Source organism: Canis lupus, chromosome 29 (assembly GCF_003254725.2).
Source record: "Canis lupus dingo isolate Sandy chromosome 29, ASM325472v2, whole genome shotgun sequence".
NCBI classification, from domain to species: domain Eukaryota; kingdom Metazoa; phylum Chordata; class Mammalia; order Carnivora; family Canidae; genus Canis; species Canis lupus.
Window position 1 is genome coordinate 7,844,561 of NC_064271.1, and position 19,537 is coordinate 7,864,097.

General features: G+C 44.5%; 1 protein-coding gene across 1 annotated transcript; it reads right to left on the reverse strand.

Annotated features, from left to right (window-relative positions):
- Positions 1–846: 846 nt before the first annotated feature.
- SDR16C5 (short chain dehydrogenase/reductase family 16C member 5) lies at positions 847–18,766 on the reverse strand. The gene is made up of 7 exons (XM_025477776.3): positions 18,615–18,766; positions 13,632–13,978; positions 8,716–8,847; positions 6,213–6,312; positions 4,331–4,475; positions 3,594–3,719; positions 847–1,166 (listed from the first exon to the last, which is right to left on the reverse strand). The coding sequence occupies exons 2-7, from the start codon at positions 13,962–13,964 to the stop codon at positions 1,073–1,075; spliced, it is 930 nt and encodes a 309-aa protein (XP_025333561.1). The 5' UTR covers positions 13,965–13,978; positions 18,615–18,766; the 3' UTR covers positions 847–1,072.
- Between the last annotated feature and the right edge of the window lie 771 nt (positions 18,767–19,537).

The window sequence follows — 19,537 nt, forward strand, 5'->3', positions numbered from 1 at the left end:
CCTGCTTCCCACACAAAAGAAGGTAAGAGACAAAGGCTGCTGTTTTTCTCCAAAGGCAGATACCCCTCCCAGCCTGGGAAGGAGTTCCAGGGATATGGCAATTAACGTATTTTTTTTAATCTTCCTTTTATAGTTAATCTCCAAATCATGAAAGCAGTTGGCCAGTTCATTAAACTGTAGGAATACAATAGGTCTGAAATGAAGGCAGCACAGATGAATGCCAATGCATAAAACTGTCCCATTTGGTGGAAAAATACAACATGAATCTCAACCTGAAATACTAAATTAAACATTTGAAACTAACCACATGAATATGTTTTCAGACTAATAGGCAGCAGTTCATCTAATGCAGTGGAATGTCATCTTCAGAGTAAGAAGTAGCCATTCTTTGATCTCTTCTAGGAAAAAAATGCTCCTGTTTAGAATTTGGCATAAAATCACCTCCTACTAAGTTCATTCAGTGAATGTGCAGGAAGACTCCCTGACACAGTGGCACCTGATGTGCCCTGAGTGGGACTGGCACTGAGTCTGGGAGTACCCAAGGCATGTAGAATTAAGCATTTGTATGGCTGCTTTGGGAAGAAGGCCATGGGATGCTGGCATATCCTACGCCAGGTGGCACAGTTTCAAAAAGGCCAAAGCTGAGAAGAAAAGTGATGGGGAACCCAGAGCTATGGAGTGCATTCTAGCAAAATACTCATCCATGCTCTTCACCTCTCACTGTTCCCTGCTGCAAGTCCAGGGAAAGCCGCCTGCTCCATTTGAGCCACCTCCCCAATGGCTAAAGTATAGGGCAGCTCATGAGAGACAGGATTCTTTTTCTCACACATCTGTTGCAAGCAGAAGTGACAAAAGCAGGCTATTTTTTTTAATTAAACAAAACAAAACCCAACCAAAAAGCAGATACGAACATTATTTTCAAAGGCACTGGTTGAAAATACTAGTCCAGAGAGCAGAAAAAGAATGGTACATGTAGTTTCCAGATATATTGTTGGACAAAAATGCTTTTCTTCATTGAAATAAGAATTATGGAATGCTGGCTATCAGATGACATCAGACACTGAGTTGGTCTCTACTCTTTCTTGTTCTTGCCAACAAAGCCATCCATTATATTCAAGGCACCCATATAGTCAGCCACAAGCAGTGATACCTTGACAGGCAGGATACTAAAGAGAAACAAGAGAAGTTTTCTTGGTTATTATTATCATGAAAGCATCTTACCAACTCGGTGGAAATGCAGTGTCCCTGACTTGTTGCAGATGAAGTCACTGGCTTACCCACACAGTAGTAGGGGGCTTGTCCACTATCGGGGGAGGGCACTGGCCTGGGGTCTCTATATGTCTTCTTGCTTTCTTTACGTTTACTCAACTCACTTCTCACATCAGTTTCCAGAGCCTCCCTGCACTATGTGATTATTGATGGGAAGCAGTGAAGTCTTGTGGAGTGGGAGGAGCCTGGCTTGAGTCCTAGCTTCATCACTTACAATGCCATCCCAGGTACATTACTTAGTTCTCTTGAGTCTGTTTCTTCTGCTGTAAAATGAAGCCATCAAATCTCATTTTCTGGGACTCCTGTGAGGAATAGATAGGTCCCTAGACCTTTGGCAAGACCCAACTAGGACCACTCATCTTCTCTATCCCTGCTCACCCTTCCCAACAGAGGGCAGACCCCATTAATCCTGACATTCACACTGCAGAGCAAAGGGAGGCATGGTAAACCTAAGACTTGTCCTCACGGTAAGATCAAGGAAAGGACACTGAGCTCACATCCATCTGCAGGCACCACAGGATGTCACATGTTACTTTTTCCATGGTACCTCCCCTGAGCAACACACTGAAACATCAGAGCTCAACCCGCATCACACCCATGCCTCCCACTCTGGGATTTCTCTTTCTTGCTTTGTTTCTTCCTAGCACTTAAGACTACCTGGCATACCTTTTCTTTAACTTAATTTTTTTTGTCTGTTTGTTCTCTGTCACCCACCCCACAAGAAGAAAATCTCCATGAGGGCAGGGACTCTGGTCTTTTTCGTTCTTTGTTGTAACCCCAGATCCTAGGACTGGGTTAGCAATTCGTGGTGCTCACTGGGTGCTCTCTCATGCTTACTGAATGAGTATTTGAAGGAATGTGTGATGTCATCCCCTTTATTGAAACTTCATGTTTCTAAATGGTTCTCAGGAACTATGTAGATCTCTCATTAACCGGGGTCCAGAACTAATATCTTATAAAAGTAAATATAACCTCTATGATAATTCAAAAACATTAGAAAAATTAAGTCTCATGTTCTTTACTGTTGGCATTACTATATCACACACTTCTATCTATTAGGCAATAATAGATGGCCACCGTCCTGTGCACATACCCGCTGTCCCATAAACTGTGTGACCCTCACTAATCTACAAGCTATTACAAGCACTGACTTTGAGGTTGTAAATGAGAAAAGTGGCCAGGAGAATAAACGGCATGCTCAGACTTAAGAAACAGCTGGATCATAACCCCAGATTTCAAAGTGCTAGTCAGAGATCCTTTACCCTGCCTCCTACAGCCTGCCGGCTGTATCACTCCTGTGCTAGGTGAAGCCGGACCCATGAAAGGACACATGCAGAATTCTGTACCAAGTACAAAAAGAATACTTGTGCCAAGTAGATACAGTTAACTGAAGAGAAGAAGGCATTTCCTTATGCAAGAAGGACAGTGGCTACCAGCCATAATATCTACCTTCAAATAACTGAAGAATTGTTGTCAAGAGGAATGGAATTAGACACAGTGCTAGAGGGCAGAGCTAGAACTGGTGAACATTTAAAGGAGACAGATTTCAGAGCCATGGAGGGAAGTGGGTTGATAATGGAATGTGCTTCCTTGCAAAGCAGAAGCCCTGATTGGGCAGAGGGTAGGGAGGTATGGTATAATTAGATGACCTCTTACAGTCCAGAAAATGAATTGAGATAGTGGATATATGCAGCTGCTCAGCAATTTGGCATTACCGTTCCTATAGCTGGATCCCATGTTCACAGACTGCAGCTGATGGGTCTCAGCACTAAAATCCAATGGGGAGCAGAGGGGGTAAGCAAAGATGCCCTCTGGTACTTTCAAGAGGTGGTTATTATTTTAGTCTCCTGCCTCCAACTTTTTAAGCCATCTTATGCTTCAAATTTATCCTCCACTGCCAGTTTTACCCATACCAGAGCTTCCTGAAATGTTTGGCTTTACTGTCTGCCCTTGACTTGGGGGATCTGTACTCGAGGAAGCGTGGACACAGTATCTGTTCCAACATGATTATTCTATGATGCCCACAAGAAAGACCATCTGTCAGGGGAAAAAAAAATCACTTCAATCTGTCCACAGATCATTCACTAAACCCACTTGTCTCCAACAATAATGCAATAGTAAGATGGCTGGAAGGATCCAATTCCATCTTCTAGACTCATGGGAAGCACTGCAACTATGCAGATTTGAGACTGTGTCAGCAAACTCCCACAGGAAGGGATCAAAGTTCATTCATTTGACAGATATTTTTAAAGGGGTTCCTCCTGGTAGAAGACTAAGCTATTGACTGGCTCATTGGAGAAGTAACAGGAAGTTGATATTGTTACCTTTTCAAAAACATCACAAACGATATAAACCTTGGTACATATAAGTACACTTTCTCTTGCAGGATGGCATCTACTATCTTGTCAACTACATATTCTGGTTCCAGAACTGGTAACAGAAAAGGACGGCTAAGGAGTAAAAACAAAAACAAAAACCCAAGTTAATAAATTCCTAAAAAAAAAAATCTTACAAATTAGGGATAAAAGAAGCTTAAGAAATTATCACTTACTTGCCTCTTTGACCTATTTCTATATATACTCCTTTATCATCAACATGCTAATAACAACTTTCCTCTGAAATGGCACCTGATGATTCTAATTAATACACTGGTGTTACAATATGCATATACTTGAAACCATAGCAAGCAACTTCCTGTCATCTCTGTGAGAGGCAGACTTGGGCATTCATGCCCTTTCAGGGATTTTTCAGTCCTTCCATGGAGTCGGCCAGGGAAGGGGGCAGAATGTAGTTTGGTGGCAGAGAGAGAACGCTACAGCCAGGGATGCTGGGGAGGTGGTCAGCACATCTGGCCTCGGGGTGGTAGGAGCTGGACCCAGCCTTGATAAACCCATCCACATTAAAATCAGTATCTTAAACACAAACACATCTGAAGAAGGAAAAAATTCTGAGATCTCTTATAAATCAGGCTAAGAAACGTTAAAAAAAATAGAACAAAATAAAACAGGTGGTTAGTCATTTCTAAAAATGCAGTTTCTCTGAGATCAAAGGACATACTTACACAGTTGAACAACCTTCAAACATGCCAGTGTTAATAAAAAATGGGCATACAATAGTGGTTTTGATGCCGTTTAGTTTCTGGACTACTGTTTCTGCAAATATAGATTCAGCAAATCCAAGGGCTGCAAATTTACTTGCACAGTAATCTGAAAAAGGCAAACAACGCTAATGTATATTCTAGAGCTTTTAAATGGCATTACATCAAAGTTTCCTCATGACACTAATACAAATGGAGAATGAGACAATGATTCCAGAATTATTTTGTAGATCTTGGTCTCTGTGCCAAGAGGAACAAGTGGAGAGGAACAGTATCACGTAAAGGTTGGTTGACAAAAAGGGGCAAGTGCCCTCCAGGAGACACCAGGCTTCCGGGCGCCTCCTGCAGGTCACATTGCTAGACATCACTTCCACTCTGACAAGTGATCAGACACTGTGCCAGCTGTTACACAGGGCACAACGTGGGCGTCCAGTCCTTGTCCCACAGACTTTCCAAAGTATCAGGACAGAGAGATACACAGAAGAAGAAATCCATTAATAAAGGCATGTAGGAGTCCAGGCAAGAGAGATCTGCATGGGCTGTGATACTCAGATCAAATTTTCTTCTAACTCTGACTCTCTTCTGCTTGCTGGAGAAAACCAGACTGAGGAACACCAAGCTCTATCTCTTACACGTCTTGAAAATGCAGGGGGAGTGGGAAGCGGCGTCGATGTCAATTCTGAGCTTTCTGCCTACAATCATACATCAACTAAACAGCTGCATATTGGACTCAAAAAATGGGAACATTTGGGGGAAGAAAAGGCATTTAGGTGGCCTCTGACTTTCCTTTTCCTCACACCATCCGAAGAGGCAAAGGGGCTGTCCTTGCTCTGGCAAGAAGCAGCCACTACAACTGGCAGGAGTCAGGTCCCTAGGTTGTGGTGGGTTAGACAGTAGAGGACAGGATCTGAGCAGCTTCTAGGATCACCTGAGTCATTTGGTACGAACGCAGGTCAGTGAGCCCCTGCATTTCTGAGGTTCCCATGAGCAGATGTGGTCCAGGACTCTAGCAATCTGCATTCTAAATAGCACCCTCGCTGATTCTGATGCAGGGGAGCCAAGATCCACACCGAGGGAATTACAAAAATCTTACACATGTTTCTAGGGTGAACAGGGCATGGGAGAGTCTTATATCGTAAGACAGAGATATTGTGCCAGGAAAAGGATTCAGAGGAGCTGCAAATAGACCTGTAGGAGTTCAGAGACCCATGAGGTAACAATAATACCTGGTGAATTCTAAGAAGGATGGAGGAAAGGAAGTTTCACGCACGGGGAGATGTGTATAGATGGGTAACTGTATAGATTTGGGGTGACTGGTGGTTCTGAAAACCCTATTCCTGTAATTGAGGTGAACTGTGCCAAGACCACTGCTATGCACCTTGAGCTTCGAGTCTTCAACCAGTGGACAAGCAGCGAGGATAATTTTAGATTTCTTGGGCTTGAGAAACTTTCTCCAAGCCCACACCAGAAAGAATCTATTTAATGGAAATTTCAGAAGCCAGAATGCTCCTCCTTACCATCCTGATAACAGCACCAGGGAAATTCTGGGGGACGGTGCCTATGCTCATCACTTGTATAAAAATAATTTATCAGTAAGGTCTCTTTCTTTCTTTTTTTAAAGCCCAGGGAACTGCACTGACCCAATGATTCCAAAGTGCATAGTTCAACCTTGTATAAGCAAATCTGATGGGCAGCTTTGCTGTACCATGTTCTCAACCACTTACCTTATTGAGTATGGCTCTTAATTTATAACCCTTTATCATTTGTACATCAAATCAACGCTGATTATTCAGAGCTAAGTAAGATAAAGTCATAAAACTTTTTGCAACTGCTAAATTTCTCTTACCTGCCAGTTTACTTATTCCAACTAATCCAGCTGAACTTGAAATGCAAACCAAATGTCCATGGTTATTAGCGATCATAGCAGGTAGAAAGGACTTACAAGTCTAAGAAGAACAAGGAAGAACTGTTAACATTTTGTACTTTTTTTCAGAAGGTTATATGACCATTCTGATGAAAAGAGAGTCTTTCAAGTTCATAAAAATACCTGAAGGCACTGGGGTATAAAAATGTAAACATCTGGAAAGTAAGCCTCGTAGTTTGTTCAAGCTCGTAAATCAGTATTTTCCTGGTGGCAGTTCCAATATTATAAAAAAGTATTTATTAAGACTTATATTTAGCTCATATTTGACTTTGAAAAACAATATTCAGACAATAATTGAAGCAGTATTGGAGAATCTTAACTGTGGCAGACACAATCCACAAACCAGTAAGAGTACTTGGAGAGGTATGATTATTTAGATTTACATTGCCTTTCCCACACTCCTGCTTGGATCATATTTGGATTTCAAATTTTTCGGAACATTATTCATAGGACACACTGATGTTGGCGTCAGTTTAAAAACATCACTTTGTTTTGAAATTCACCTCTACTTTGAATAATGGTTTCTAATTTTTATTCCATGCCAGTAGAGAGGATAGAAGATAGAGAGAAAGAAAGGATGTGTGCTGTGTCTCAGTACTCTAGAGCACCTTCACCTTTGATGTGGGGCCTGGAAAAAGAAGGCAAAGGAGGGAGAAATGAGCTTTGATAGAAGATATATTCTACAACACAGAAATAAGTCTTAAATAGAAATACTTAAAAAAAAAGAAAAAAGAAATACTTGCTTATTTATGTGAATTTGTATTCATGCTTATTTTCAAATTTGAATCATATGAATAAATATGAGAAAAGGGATCTCTTATAAAAGTCAAACAACCTTTGTGTGCATCACAATGACTTTCAGAGAGAAACTAACGCTTAGAGAGAGGTGGAAAATCACAACAGCACAGCATAATAAAGAGCTCCCTGAGTTGTGATGGCCTGAGATGAGTCTCTTTACTTCTCCCTGGGGATGCGTCCCTTAGGAGCACGGTCACCAGGAGCCCTCTGACCCACTAGCAAGTGCCTACTCTATGCAGGGGCTCAAAGAACGTATGTGGATTTGACCAGGAAGAGTGTCCAGAGTGAGGATGATGGGGGCCGGGGACACACCAGCATTTTGGGGACAACTAGAGGAAGAGGGAGACAAAGGAGAGAGAGAGAGGAGAACCAGGAGAAAAAAGAACACAGCAGGAGTAGAGACTTTCGATGAGATTATGGTTTTATCTTAATTCTGGCTGAAGACTCTAACTTCATCCTAATGAAGGAGAGGGATATTTGGGACAAGACACCATAAATCACTTGCAGTAGCTCCTGAAGGTAGGCAGTGGCCACTTAGTTCTGGATCTTTCCATCTTTCTCCTGGAAATAATACGAACACCAATAATACCACCAATGCCAGGACACTTTTGGTGAAAGTAGGGGACAGAAACCTATAAAGTCCAAATAACATTGGACTTCAGTTGTCAAATGAGAGTTGGGCAGGGAGTCCAAGTGAGGAGACACAAGGAGCATGGGGGGAAGCTAAGACGTCCAGGAGAGTCGAAGGAGAGATGTCTCCTTCGTTCCAGGAGAGAACCACCCAGGGCAGTGGGAGCAGAGAAAGGCAAGGGAGGGTAATGCCCGTGGGTGAGGAGGCATGGCAAGACTGGTTTTAGCTAAAGCCAGGAAAACCCAACATCTGTAAGGGGCAGATCACCTTGGAGGTCAGGGGCTGTGCCCTTTAATGCCCACAGCTCCTGTCCTGTGCCTTTTGATGTCACCAAGCATACTGGTACAAATTCTCCTTTCCCTGGTTAGATACTTAGGGAGGTGACTGCAGGTCTTGGTTTGCCCAGAAGAGACGTGATTAATGATTATTTAATAATGCTCACTTTCACTTTATTATATATATATATATATCCACTTTCAAAAGAGTTCTGCCTAGGCAAATTATAAGGTCACCCTGGTCACGCCTAGGCAAATTATAAGGTCACCCTGCTGTCATTTCTGTGTAGCCTTGAGCAAATCTTTTAACTCCCCTGATCCATGCAGGGAGCCCGACGCGGGACTCGATCCCGGGTCTCCAGGATCACACCCCGGGCTGAAGGCGGCGCTAAACCGCTAAGCCACCGGGGCTACCCTCACTAAGCTATTTCAAGGATTATACAGGAGGTGCCAAGGAAAGTATCCGACATAAACTGGCGATCAATAAGTGACAGTAAGGCCTTGGGACAGTTGTGTCTTTGCAGGATTCCTGAGCAGAGGCTCAGACAGGTGCAGGTTACATCAGATCAAGGGGGGACAACTGGGTAGACTGAGACGAATCTAAAATCAAGACGTCTGTGCTTTAGTTAGGGGCAAATAAAATTTTAAGAGAACTAGAGGAGGGGTTCTTTCTAAATTCAGAGTAACTTTATATTTGTTATAAGAAGAAAGAAATAATTACCCATAAGTGTGCTTTGAAATTCACATCTAAAGCTTTTTCCATCAGCTCATCTGGGCAGTCGAGGAAATTTTTGCCTGTCACGATTCCGGCATTGTTGATTAGGATGGAGATATCGCCAACTTCTTTTTTAACCTGAATTGAATGACAGGAGCAACAGCACCAATGGAGTAATTCTTTACATGATCTAAGTCTCGTCTTCCCATAGCTTTCTATGTTTCTTTTCCTTGTTAACTCAGATGGAGTGTACGCACCCGGCAAATAAAGTATCCTTTATTTTCTTTGCTGAGTTTATAGTGCGTCAGACATCCACGTCTGATGCTCTTCTTATTTTTCCCCCTGTCTTAGGACCATTCCAACATTGCAGGGCCACTACCTTCCTTAACAATTAGAGCAATTAGAGCTATTCTTATACTCGGTGATCAGTCACATTGCTTCAGGCTCTGTGTAAGTGGCAGGTCATTTCAATTATTGTAATAGGACATAAGGCCTTATAGCCAAGTCCTAGAAATCAAGACCCAGCACACACTGAGGCGAGGTGGAGTAGGAAGACACAGAAAGAACACGAAGTTCCTAAACAGGTTTGACGTGGCACAGCTCAGAACCTGTCTGTCCTGCTTGTACCAGCTAGCTGGTTTTCTTCTCCCTACCACACGCTTCTAGGTGTTAAGATATGTGAAGGGAGGATCAGGGGTTGCTGCAACACTGGCCAGAGCAGGTACTCAATGACTTGTAGTTAAGAAACAAGATTTCTGGGTGTGACCTTGGAGCGTTTTGTTTATGGTAAATCTTTAGCTTATAATCTTGGCTCTTATGGTAGAAGTGAGCACAGGATTTTCCAGGATTGGTGACAGGAGATGGTGGTGTCCCTTTGCCTTTCTGTGTTTTGAATTTCATTACTGTGATTTGTATCCTACAGCAGGGGCTCTGTCCCCAGATCAGTGAGAACCACTGGTTGCACTTGCCCTGTGCTCAACAACAGGAAGCTCACGGCAGTACCCTTAACATCTCCAGTTCTCTCTGTGTGTGTGTATATGTGTGTGCACGTGTGCGTGCATGCGTGCACCTCCCTATATGAATGGCACAGGCTGGCACAGGCTGGCACAGAACGGGCTGTATTACTGAAGCTGGGTAGAAGCCGCCACCTCTCTCATCTATGTTGTGGAAGGCCTGGGTCCCAGCAACGAGGGTGATGTGTAAGGTATTTATTAGCCAACTAGATCCGTAGCCTAGGGAAAATTCAGGATGAAATAGAGCCTACAGAAACCCCACATTTTATGACAGAGCTTCCTACAGAAACCCCACATTTTATGATAGAGCTTTCAGATAAAAGCACTGTCAACACTCTGACTTCAAGTTTTATTTGGAGAGGGGCTAAAACATTGAAGTCAAATTCAAGCTGAACAGCAGTCGAGGCTAGAAACAACTAGCTTTACCTGGGGTTAAAATCAGGTCCAGGCTTCCAGGTCATTCCAGGTGTCATGAACGAATCAAGGGAATAAAAGGCACAGCATGAAGCATATAGTCAGGGAACTGTAATAGTGTTGTATGGTGCCAGTTGGTACCAGCACCTGTTGTGAGCGTAACATAACACATGGAACTGCTGAATCACTGTGTTGTACATCTAAAGCTAATATAACATTGTCTATAAACTATACTCCAAAAAAAAATAAAGAAAGAAAAGAAAAGAAAAGCTGGACAGGGCTGTGGACTGGAAGACAGTACCAGCATCAGAGGCTGATGTCCTAGCTCAATCATGGATGGCAAAGCTGGAAGTTACATCACAGAGAAATAAATAGGTGTGTGTATCCACTGGTGCTTCCTTCATGAACAAAGCATGTTATCATGTCCTTGACAGAATAAACATCAGAATTTCAAAATGGCATCTGGTTTTATTATCCATGGCTTGTATCTTTGACGTATGTGAAAATTCTATCTTTATGAATCATACTTTAAATGTACTGGGCTAAGTATTTGTGATAAGATTTTTCATGTGAATAATCTTCCTATTGCTTTATCTGTTTTGTACATAGGTTTATCTTTTTTTTTTTTTTTAAGGATTATCTTGCTCCAAAGTCTGCTTTTTCCTTTTATGTAAAGCTTTGAAAGACATCATGAGTATTCAGCCTCTGCCCTGTTGGGGAAAAAAGGGATCAAGTTCAACTGTAGTTCACTTATATATTTAACTATTACTGACCAGATAACACAATAAAGCTCATCCATGGGATGAACTTATGCTCATAATTGTTTGCAATTATGCTTTTTTATAAGAGACACGGGGTACCATCTAAGGGAAATGATACAGACTAGTTTTTAACTAGTTTTCTTTTTTTTGCATCCATTATTCTCCTCATTGTAAGAATGTGGCAACAGTCTGTTCAACCCTGGATAACAGGTCTAGTGAGATTCCCACAGAAACTGTCCCTGCCTAATGGTAGGGATTCCTCTACAAACATCCACGCTGTAAGAAAAGCAAGAAGACAGCAAATCAGTGTCTAACTTTAAACTGTCCAAGATACTGGGATGCCTGGGTGGCCCAGTGGTTCAGCATCTGCCTTTGGATCAGGGTGTGATCTTGGAGTCCTGGGATCGAGTCCCACATCAGACTCTCTGCATGGAGCCTGCTTCTCCCTCTGCCTGTGTCTGTCTCTGTCTCTCTCTCTCTTGGTGTCTCTCATGAATAAATAAATTAATTAAAAAAATAAACTGTCCAAGATACTAATTTTAACTTCCCAACCACAACTTATTAGTGGTGATGGGCAATAAAGAAAGGTCTGCTAGTGACCACGTGGTTTAAAAAAAATGAAACATTCCTGAAATTTGACCTTGCACATCAGGAAGCAGAAATAAACCTTAAGGTGTTCTCATAGATGTCACAAATAAGGCTTTTTTTTCCCTATTGAATCAATGCAGTCAACTGGAGGTATGCCAAGTAAAATTGATTCTGATTTGGACTAAGGGATATCATTAAATGTACTCAGACACTTCCACATGCCATGGTAAAAGGTATGCCACTACATAGCCCTAGTCTGGTCTTGTGTTCATTGTTCTAAATAATTGCTTACCTAGGATGCCAAGTTCTGAACTTGGGGCCAAACTATGATCTGGGGACACAAGCATTCAAAGTTCTTGGTGTCTGTGGAGATGGCACACTGTCATACCACCCTGAAAAGTTTCACCTTGATCACTGCTCTATGGAATACTTAAAAAAAAAATTCCCAGTACCTTCTCTCTATCCAGAATAAGAAGGGCAAATGGCTGGTTTATGAGTGGAGTTGAGTTTGCTTCCCCTGAATTGAGAAGAGCACGTAATCAATTCTTTTCAAGACCCATAAGTAAGAAAAGCTGAATAATAAGCTGGTAATATTCAATGTTTGACCATTTCTGAGCTAAGCATCTTGGCCAGAACTAAATCACAGATATAGGGAAGAGGCAATTATTTATTTATAGAGTGTCTCATATTAGCTTGCTCAATATTGGAAGGTCATCAGGACTTGAACATGAACCAATTATTGCTTAACAGTGGCTAGAGAAGTTGTTTGCCATCATCATGAGTGAACACATCAGGTGATCAGTGCTTCAAATGCACAGGGATTAATCTGTGAGGTTGGCAAAGGCAAAGACACACCTGCACCTTGAGGGAGGTGCTAGCTTGTCAGGTTTCGGTCTCCAGACTGTACTGGGCTGCCAGGGATTGGAGATGGTAGTTACAGATGTATAGCATTTAAAGACAAATTTAAACAGAAGCTACACAATCACCCACCAATGACCTGCCAACCTTACCACTAGGAAGTGAGGTGGGAAGGAGATTTGAGGTAGGGTCTATAAGCTGTGAAAGAGCTTTCCAATGTGGCTGACCTGCTCTTTGCAGGCCAGTCTGGTTCCTTCCTTCTTACTGAATTGGGGAATTCTGGGTGCCACCAAAAAAGTGGCCCAGGATAGTGATGTGCGGAGTACTCATGACAATGAGGGGGGGAGGGGATAGAGAAAATCCTTATGAGGGAAAAGAGGCAGCAACAAGTATGTGCCTCAATGAACTAAGAAAACTCTTTCCACTGCATAGTGGGGTTATGACTTCCTGGAAACCTTCTTTACTCGTGTAGCTGTATCATCACCAAAGAAGCCATAGCAGTTAAGAGTCTTTAGGATGAATAAAATATTCTGATTTTCTTATGACTATTTTAAAAGAAATACACATTTAAATGAAAGGCACTGTGGTATGGTGGAAACAGCTGGATTTAAACTCAGACTGAAATGGGTTCAAGCCTTGACTTAGTTATGTGCTAGCTCTGGGACCCTGAATAGATTATTCCATATCTCTAGGTCTCCTTTCTCCTCCAGGAAGGGGGCCACCCTCTACCTCTTATACTGTAACAGGGGCCGCACAGTCCCTACCGTCCACTGGGCAGGGAAGAGTAGGTCCTCTGGAGTCAACAGACTCAAGGCTGAGCTGGATCTTTGCTACTTAGTAGCTGTTTCTTAGGGGAGCTACTTACCTCCTTAAGTCTTGGTTTCCTTATTTGTGAAATGGGCCTCATAATGGACCTCACTTTATAGGATTATGATATAATATAGATGGGGTGCTTAGTATGGTATATTGTACACAGTGACAATTCAAAAACCCTAATTTTCACTCCCCAATTCTTTTTTTTTTTTTTTTTGAGAGAGAGAGAGAGACAGAGACAGAGATAGCGAGAGAGAGGGTGAGTGGAGAGGAGAGGGAGAAGCAGGCTCTATCCCAGGACCCTGGGATCATGACCTGAGCCTCCCAGGCGGCCCTCCCTAACAGCTTTTAAGTTAAAGGGTGCTGGAGACAGGCAAATCTGCACTGAGCAAGGCAAAGGGACAGAGGAGGCATGCGTGTGGGCGTATCTCAGAGTGCTTACTACCCACGGGGAAGAGCGAGACACAAGAACTACCTGCTCGGCCACTCTGTATATGTCTTCCCTTTGGCTGCAGTCGCAAGTGTAGGCATAAACTCTTGTGGCTCCGGCTTCCCGGGCCATCCTGCACGTGTCCTCGTTCCCCTCCTTGTTGATATCCCAGAGAACCAGCACCGATCCAAGGCGGGCAAATCTGAGGGCCAAGAGCCTTCCCAGTCCGCTCCCGGCGCCAGTGATGAGCACGATTTCACCAGCAACGTTCTTCCGTGGTTTGGGGATGATGGTGAAAACCATAGATTCCAGAAACGCAATCACTGATTTTCCTAAGAAAACGACCAAGTCCTTGGCTGACTTCAGGTTAGAAGCCATGTTGTGGCTGAGACCTATGAGAAAAAGAGACCCACATAAAGACCTCGGTGACTATTCCCTCTGAGTGTGCAGACGACCCAGAGCTCATGCTTTCTGAGATAGTCGGAGAAACTGGGACATGTAATTTAAACTTCCCTCTTGGTGGCAGACTTTGAACTTAGACACAGAGACTGTGTCTTGGCCAGCTTTCATTGACAGCACCAAGCGGGGCTCACATCTGAGTGTTGTACAGGACAGAAACGTTCCCTAACTAGGAGGTGTAACCATGCCAAAGTTTAACACAAAGGAGAAGTTAATTATTTCTCATAGTTAACCTTTCTTCATAATAATCTCAAGTCCTGTTGACTGCTTTTATTATATTGTAATGTTTGTGTGATAACTGCTACCTCTCTGGTTTTACTTTTGTCTCCTTTTAGGTTTGTGGTTATTGTTGTTGTTGTTTTTAAGATTTATTTATTTGAGAGAGAGAGAGAGAGAGTGAGCATGAGCAGGGGAAGGGGGCAGAGGGAGAGGTTGCGGGAGAGAAGCAGACTTCCTGCTGAGAACAGAGCCCTATGCAGGGCTCTATCCCATGACCCTGCGATTATGACCTGAGCCAAAACCAAGAGTCCAACTCTTAACCAACTGAGTCACCCAGGCGCCTCTGGGTTGTGTTTTTTAATTTGCACAGTTCTTCTTTAATTCTGTGTCACTATTTAAAATCTGACATTCAATAGATAAAGAAGATGTAGGGCAACACGCACGCACACACGCGCGCGCACACACACAGATACCACACAAAGGAATGTCATGCAGCCTTAAAAAAGAAGGAGATCATGCTATTTTCAACAACATGGATAGAACTAGTGAGTATAATGCTAAGTAAAATGAGTCAAACTGTGAAAGACAAGTACCATATGGTTTCACTCATACATGGAATCTAAAAAAAAAAGAATACACAAGTAAACAAAAAGAAGAATCAGACCTATAAATACAGAGAAAAATGGAGGGAGGATGGGGAAAATAACTGAAGGGGAGTGGGAGATACAGGCTGCCTTCCAGTTATAGAATGTGTAAGTCATGAGAATAAAAGGCACAGCACAGGGAGTATAGTTAATGACACTGTAACAGTGCTGTGTGGTGACAGATGGTAGCTACACTTGTGTGCACAGCATGACATCTAGACTTGTTAAATCACTATATTATACACCTGAAACTAATGTAATATGGCATGTCAACTATACTCAAGTAAAAAACTTAAAAAAAAAATCCGAGATTCAAGAAAAAAATGTAAAATCCTATTTGTAGAACACATTCCAAAAGGAGTCATTGATATTCTAAACTTTTCAGTTTCACTGTGAGCGTGGGATACCCCTTCCCCAGATTCTGGGAACTCCATCCCACATCACTGACCCTTCAGCCTTGGGACTGTAGAATATAGGTGAGAGACAGATGAGACCGCTGTCCTGCCCTGCCCCTGCCTACCTGTGAAACCTAGGGCAGGCTACTTGCCTATCTGGGCCACAATCTCCACGTATCTACTGGTCCTGTGACATAGGGTGGCTTTGCAGATGAAATAGGAATGAATGTTATGTGCAGGACCACAATGCTAGCTCACAGTAAGTGCTTTATGAATGTTAGCATGTTTCTCAGATTTGGAGTCCTGCTCACCAAGAAATCACCCAATAGGTTTGCTGAATGAATAAAAGGCCTCCCTTTGACAAGCTCATACAGGGCTATAGTTTACATCCTGTTATCAGTTGCTCACCCTTTAGTGAGAATGAGTTTATAAGATGCTTTACTAAAAGCCAGCGGAAAGGGAAGGTCTTATTTCCTACAGGATGAGAAGACATGTTTAGCAGGAGCATCCTGTGCTGGAGGTGGGAGGCTTCTCTGAATGGGGTGTCCAATTGAGAGGCACAGATGAGGGCAGGAGATGTCCTTCATTAAAGAACCAGCAGATTCACTTACTTGGCAGTTTGGTTGAGGATAGACTAGTCACTATTTATGATGATGGGTGGATAGATTCATCAACAGCAGGGCTTGGAGCATGGTGAGACCCTTAGAAGTCACTGTGACCTAAATTGTTGTTTCTTGGCTCATTGTACAGATGGGACTGAAGATCAGTAAGACTATGTATATAGTTTACCCCAGGTCCTGGTGCTAGGTAGTGCAGGGCCAGCTGAGTTCATTTATTATATTTACTGAGCCCTGATGCTGTGCAAGTCTGATGCTGGACATTGGGACTGAGGGAGTGAGCAGCCTCCCATGATCACTGTCTTTGTGAACCAAGGGTCTAGTTGAAGAAACAGACACTGAGCAAATAAATACATCACTACAAACTGTTATATTACAAATAAAACTACAGGGTGCTATAGAGAATAGATGGGAGATCTGGTTTAGATTGGGTGCTGGGGAAGAAGCAACAAAAGAGATTTGGTGGAAGGTGACATTTGAGCAAATGATGAATGGTCAGAGGTACACAGAGAGAGAGATCTGGGAGTAGCCTGACCAACAGATGGAAGGAAGAGTTTGAGGCTCGAGGTAGTTAAAGCCTGAGAATTAGAATCCTGGTGGTAGGAGGCATGGATGTTTTGGTTAAAGAGAGTTCTTGTGGGGATCCCTGGGTAGCGCAGCGGTTTGGCGCCTGCCTTTGGCCCAGGGCGCGATCCTGGAGACCCAGGATCGAATCCCACGTCGGGCTCCCAGTGCATGGAGCCTGCTTCTCCCTCTGCCTGTGTCTCTGCCTCTCTCTCTCTCTCTCTCTGTGACTATCATAAATAAATAAATAAAAAAAAAAAAGAGAGTTCTTGTGGAGCACTGGGTTTCACCATACTTTGGATGAAATGGCCCTCAAACTCTCTGACATTTTTGCTCGGATTTATTTTCATATAGTAGCTTTGGATGATTGATTTGAATGATTTGCTGAATGTAAAAAAAGGCCTCCCCTTTTAGAAAAGAGCCTCTCAGGCTCTGCAGAATTTGGAAGGAAGGTGCCTTAAAGGGAAAACAGTGGTTTTCAGACTTTCATTTTAAGCACAGTTGAGGGGACTGTGTCTTTAGACTGGCAAGGATGACGGCCAGACTTGCCACAGTAATGGGGCACCCTGGGCACCTTCTCCAGGCAGCAGCCTGGGTGACTCCCAACAGTCCTTCCATGAGAAAACCTACACCAGCTCATCCATGCCCCCTTTCAGGCACACCACTATGCAAGTCCATGCCAGAGGGACAGAGGTCTGTTTCTTTCCTCAGTGGGTTCCAACACCATGTGGATGGCTAGGACTCTCACCACTGACCTGGGAGAAGGTTCTTAATGCCAGAGGCCCTAAACTCCAGCAGCCCATTGTCTCAGTGCTGGCACGATGTAAGACCTAGAGCAACATCTTACCGCTTATTGCTGTCTCAGCCAATGTTTACTAGGTTCTTAAGAGCTTGGCATCCTGAGATCGCCCTCACTTGGGGTTTAGGGTGTCTGTTGGGTATCTGCACAGGTAGTCAGTTGTAGAGAATAAAGTTTGCGCTGGAATTCTGGATCTGCCACTGATTTCTCTGCAACGTTGGTTAAAGTTTTCTTTTGTGCCTCTTCTAATAAGAGGATTCCACACTATGCACTGATGGAGGAAATGTGGAAGTGAAAAGATTTAATATGCTTCTCTCTCTGTCTCTCATGAATAAATAAATAAAATCTAAAAAAAAAGATTTAATACAGTCAAGTATTAAGGCATGTAATATGGTCCCTATGTTCCCTTATGAAATTTCTGAGCACATTGGGCAAAGAAAAAGGTCTTCACTGTCCTGCACACAGCTCCCTCCAGGATGTACTGGGTGGGGGCAGGGGTGGGGCAGGAGGAGCTGGGCTGGATTTCAGCACCTGCCAGGTGACACCTCATCTCCATCTCCACCCCTCCTGCCCAGAATGTGGAGGCCTTGCTAGAACCATGCCGGGCACAATGACTATGCATTGGCTAGAGCTATGATTGGTGCTCCTGCATAGGAATGACGATCCCTGCCCATAGGAAGGAAAGATGGTTCTAGTAAGCATACTTACAAACACCTTGTAAATAAACGTAAGGTTTCATTTTAGTGTAAAGACTCTTAGGAAGTTACAGAATATATTAAATTTAATCAGTTTATACACCTCTTTGGGGTCTGCATCCCATTCCCTGACTAGTTCAAAAACTGAACTAACTTGAGGCACCTGGCCAGCTCAGTCCAGAGGGCAGCGACTCTGGATCGCAGAGTCGTGAGTTCAAGCCCCACGCTGGGCACAGAGCTCACTTTGGAAAAATAAAAAAGAAAGAAAGAAGAAAAAGAAAAGAAGAAGAAGAAGAAGAAGAAGCAGCAGCAGCAGCTAAACTACCCTGTGCAGTGTAAACACGTGCCTTCTTCCCAGGCCAGGGCGCACGCAGCCAGTTAGGGGGACGTGAGGAATTGGGGGCGGCGAGGGGGGCAGACGCGCCGGGCAGCGGAGAGCAGGTGCCGCTCCCTCCCGCCCACCCCAGTCCGCCGGCCCGTGGGCCCCCACCCCGGGCCCCCTCGTACCCCGCCCCGTGCCCCCCCCAGCCCCAGCAGTGCCCCCCGGGCGGGGCACCGAGCTACGGGCGCCTCCGGCCGCCCAGCGCCCCTCCCCGCCCGGGGGATTGCGCGCCGGGTCCGAGGTCGGTCGCTCACCGAGCGCACGCAGCGTCGCTGCCGGCCCAGGCGGTGTCTGCGGGGGGCGCCGCGTCGCTGGCTCGCGGCTGGGCGAGGTTCCGGGTTTATCTCGGAGGCGGCCCCAGGCCAAGTCCACGGCTGCCGGCTCCGCCCGCGTGGGTGGAGCCGCCCCGGGGCCGCAGCCACGTGGGCCCGCGCTCGCTCCCCCCTTTCCTTTTTTTTCTCCCTTCTCCTTCCTTCTCCTTCTCTTTCCTTCCTTCCTTCTTCCCTCCTCCCTTCCTCCCTCCTCCCTTCCCTCCTCCCTTCCTCCCTCCCTCCCTCCCTTCCTTCCTCCCTTCCTTCCTCCCTTCCTTCCTTCCTTCCTTCCTTCCTTCCTTCCTTCCTTCCTTCCCTCCTCCTTTCCTCCCTCCCTCCCTTCCGTCTTTCTCCCCTCCCTCCCTTCCCCCCTCCCTTCCCTCCTCCCTTCCTCCCTTCCTTCCTTCCATCCTTCCCTCCTTCCCTCCCTCCCTCCTCTGTTCCCTCCTTCCTTCCTTCCCTCCTCCTTTCCTCCCTCCCTCCCTTCCCTCTCTCCCTCCTTCCTTCTTTTTCCCTCCTTCCTCCCTTCCTCCCTTCCTTCCTTCCTTCCCTCCTTCCCTCCCTCCCTCCTTCCTCCCTCCTTCCTTCCTTCCTTTTCCTTCTTTCCTTTTCCTTCCTTTTTCCTCCAGGCCACTAGCCCGGGGATATCCTATCGTTATGGCTGGACACAGGCGCTGGGATTTCAGTTTGAAGAATCATCCCTGGAGTTTGGAAATGTCTGGTATCCAGGCTGCATCCCACATAATTAAATCAGAATTTCTGAGTTGGAAGGGGCCCAGGTATCAGCATTTAAAAAGTTTCCAGGGATCCCTGGGTGGCGCAGCGGTTTGGCGCCTGCCTTTGGCCCAGGGCGCGATCCTGGAGAC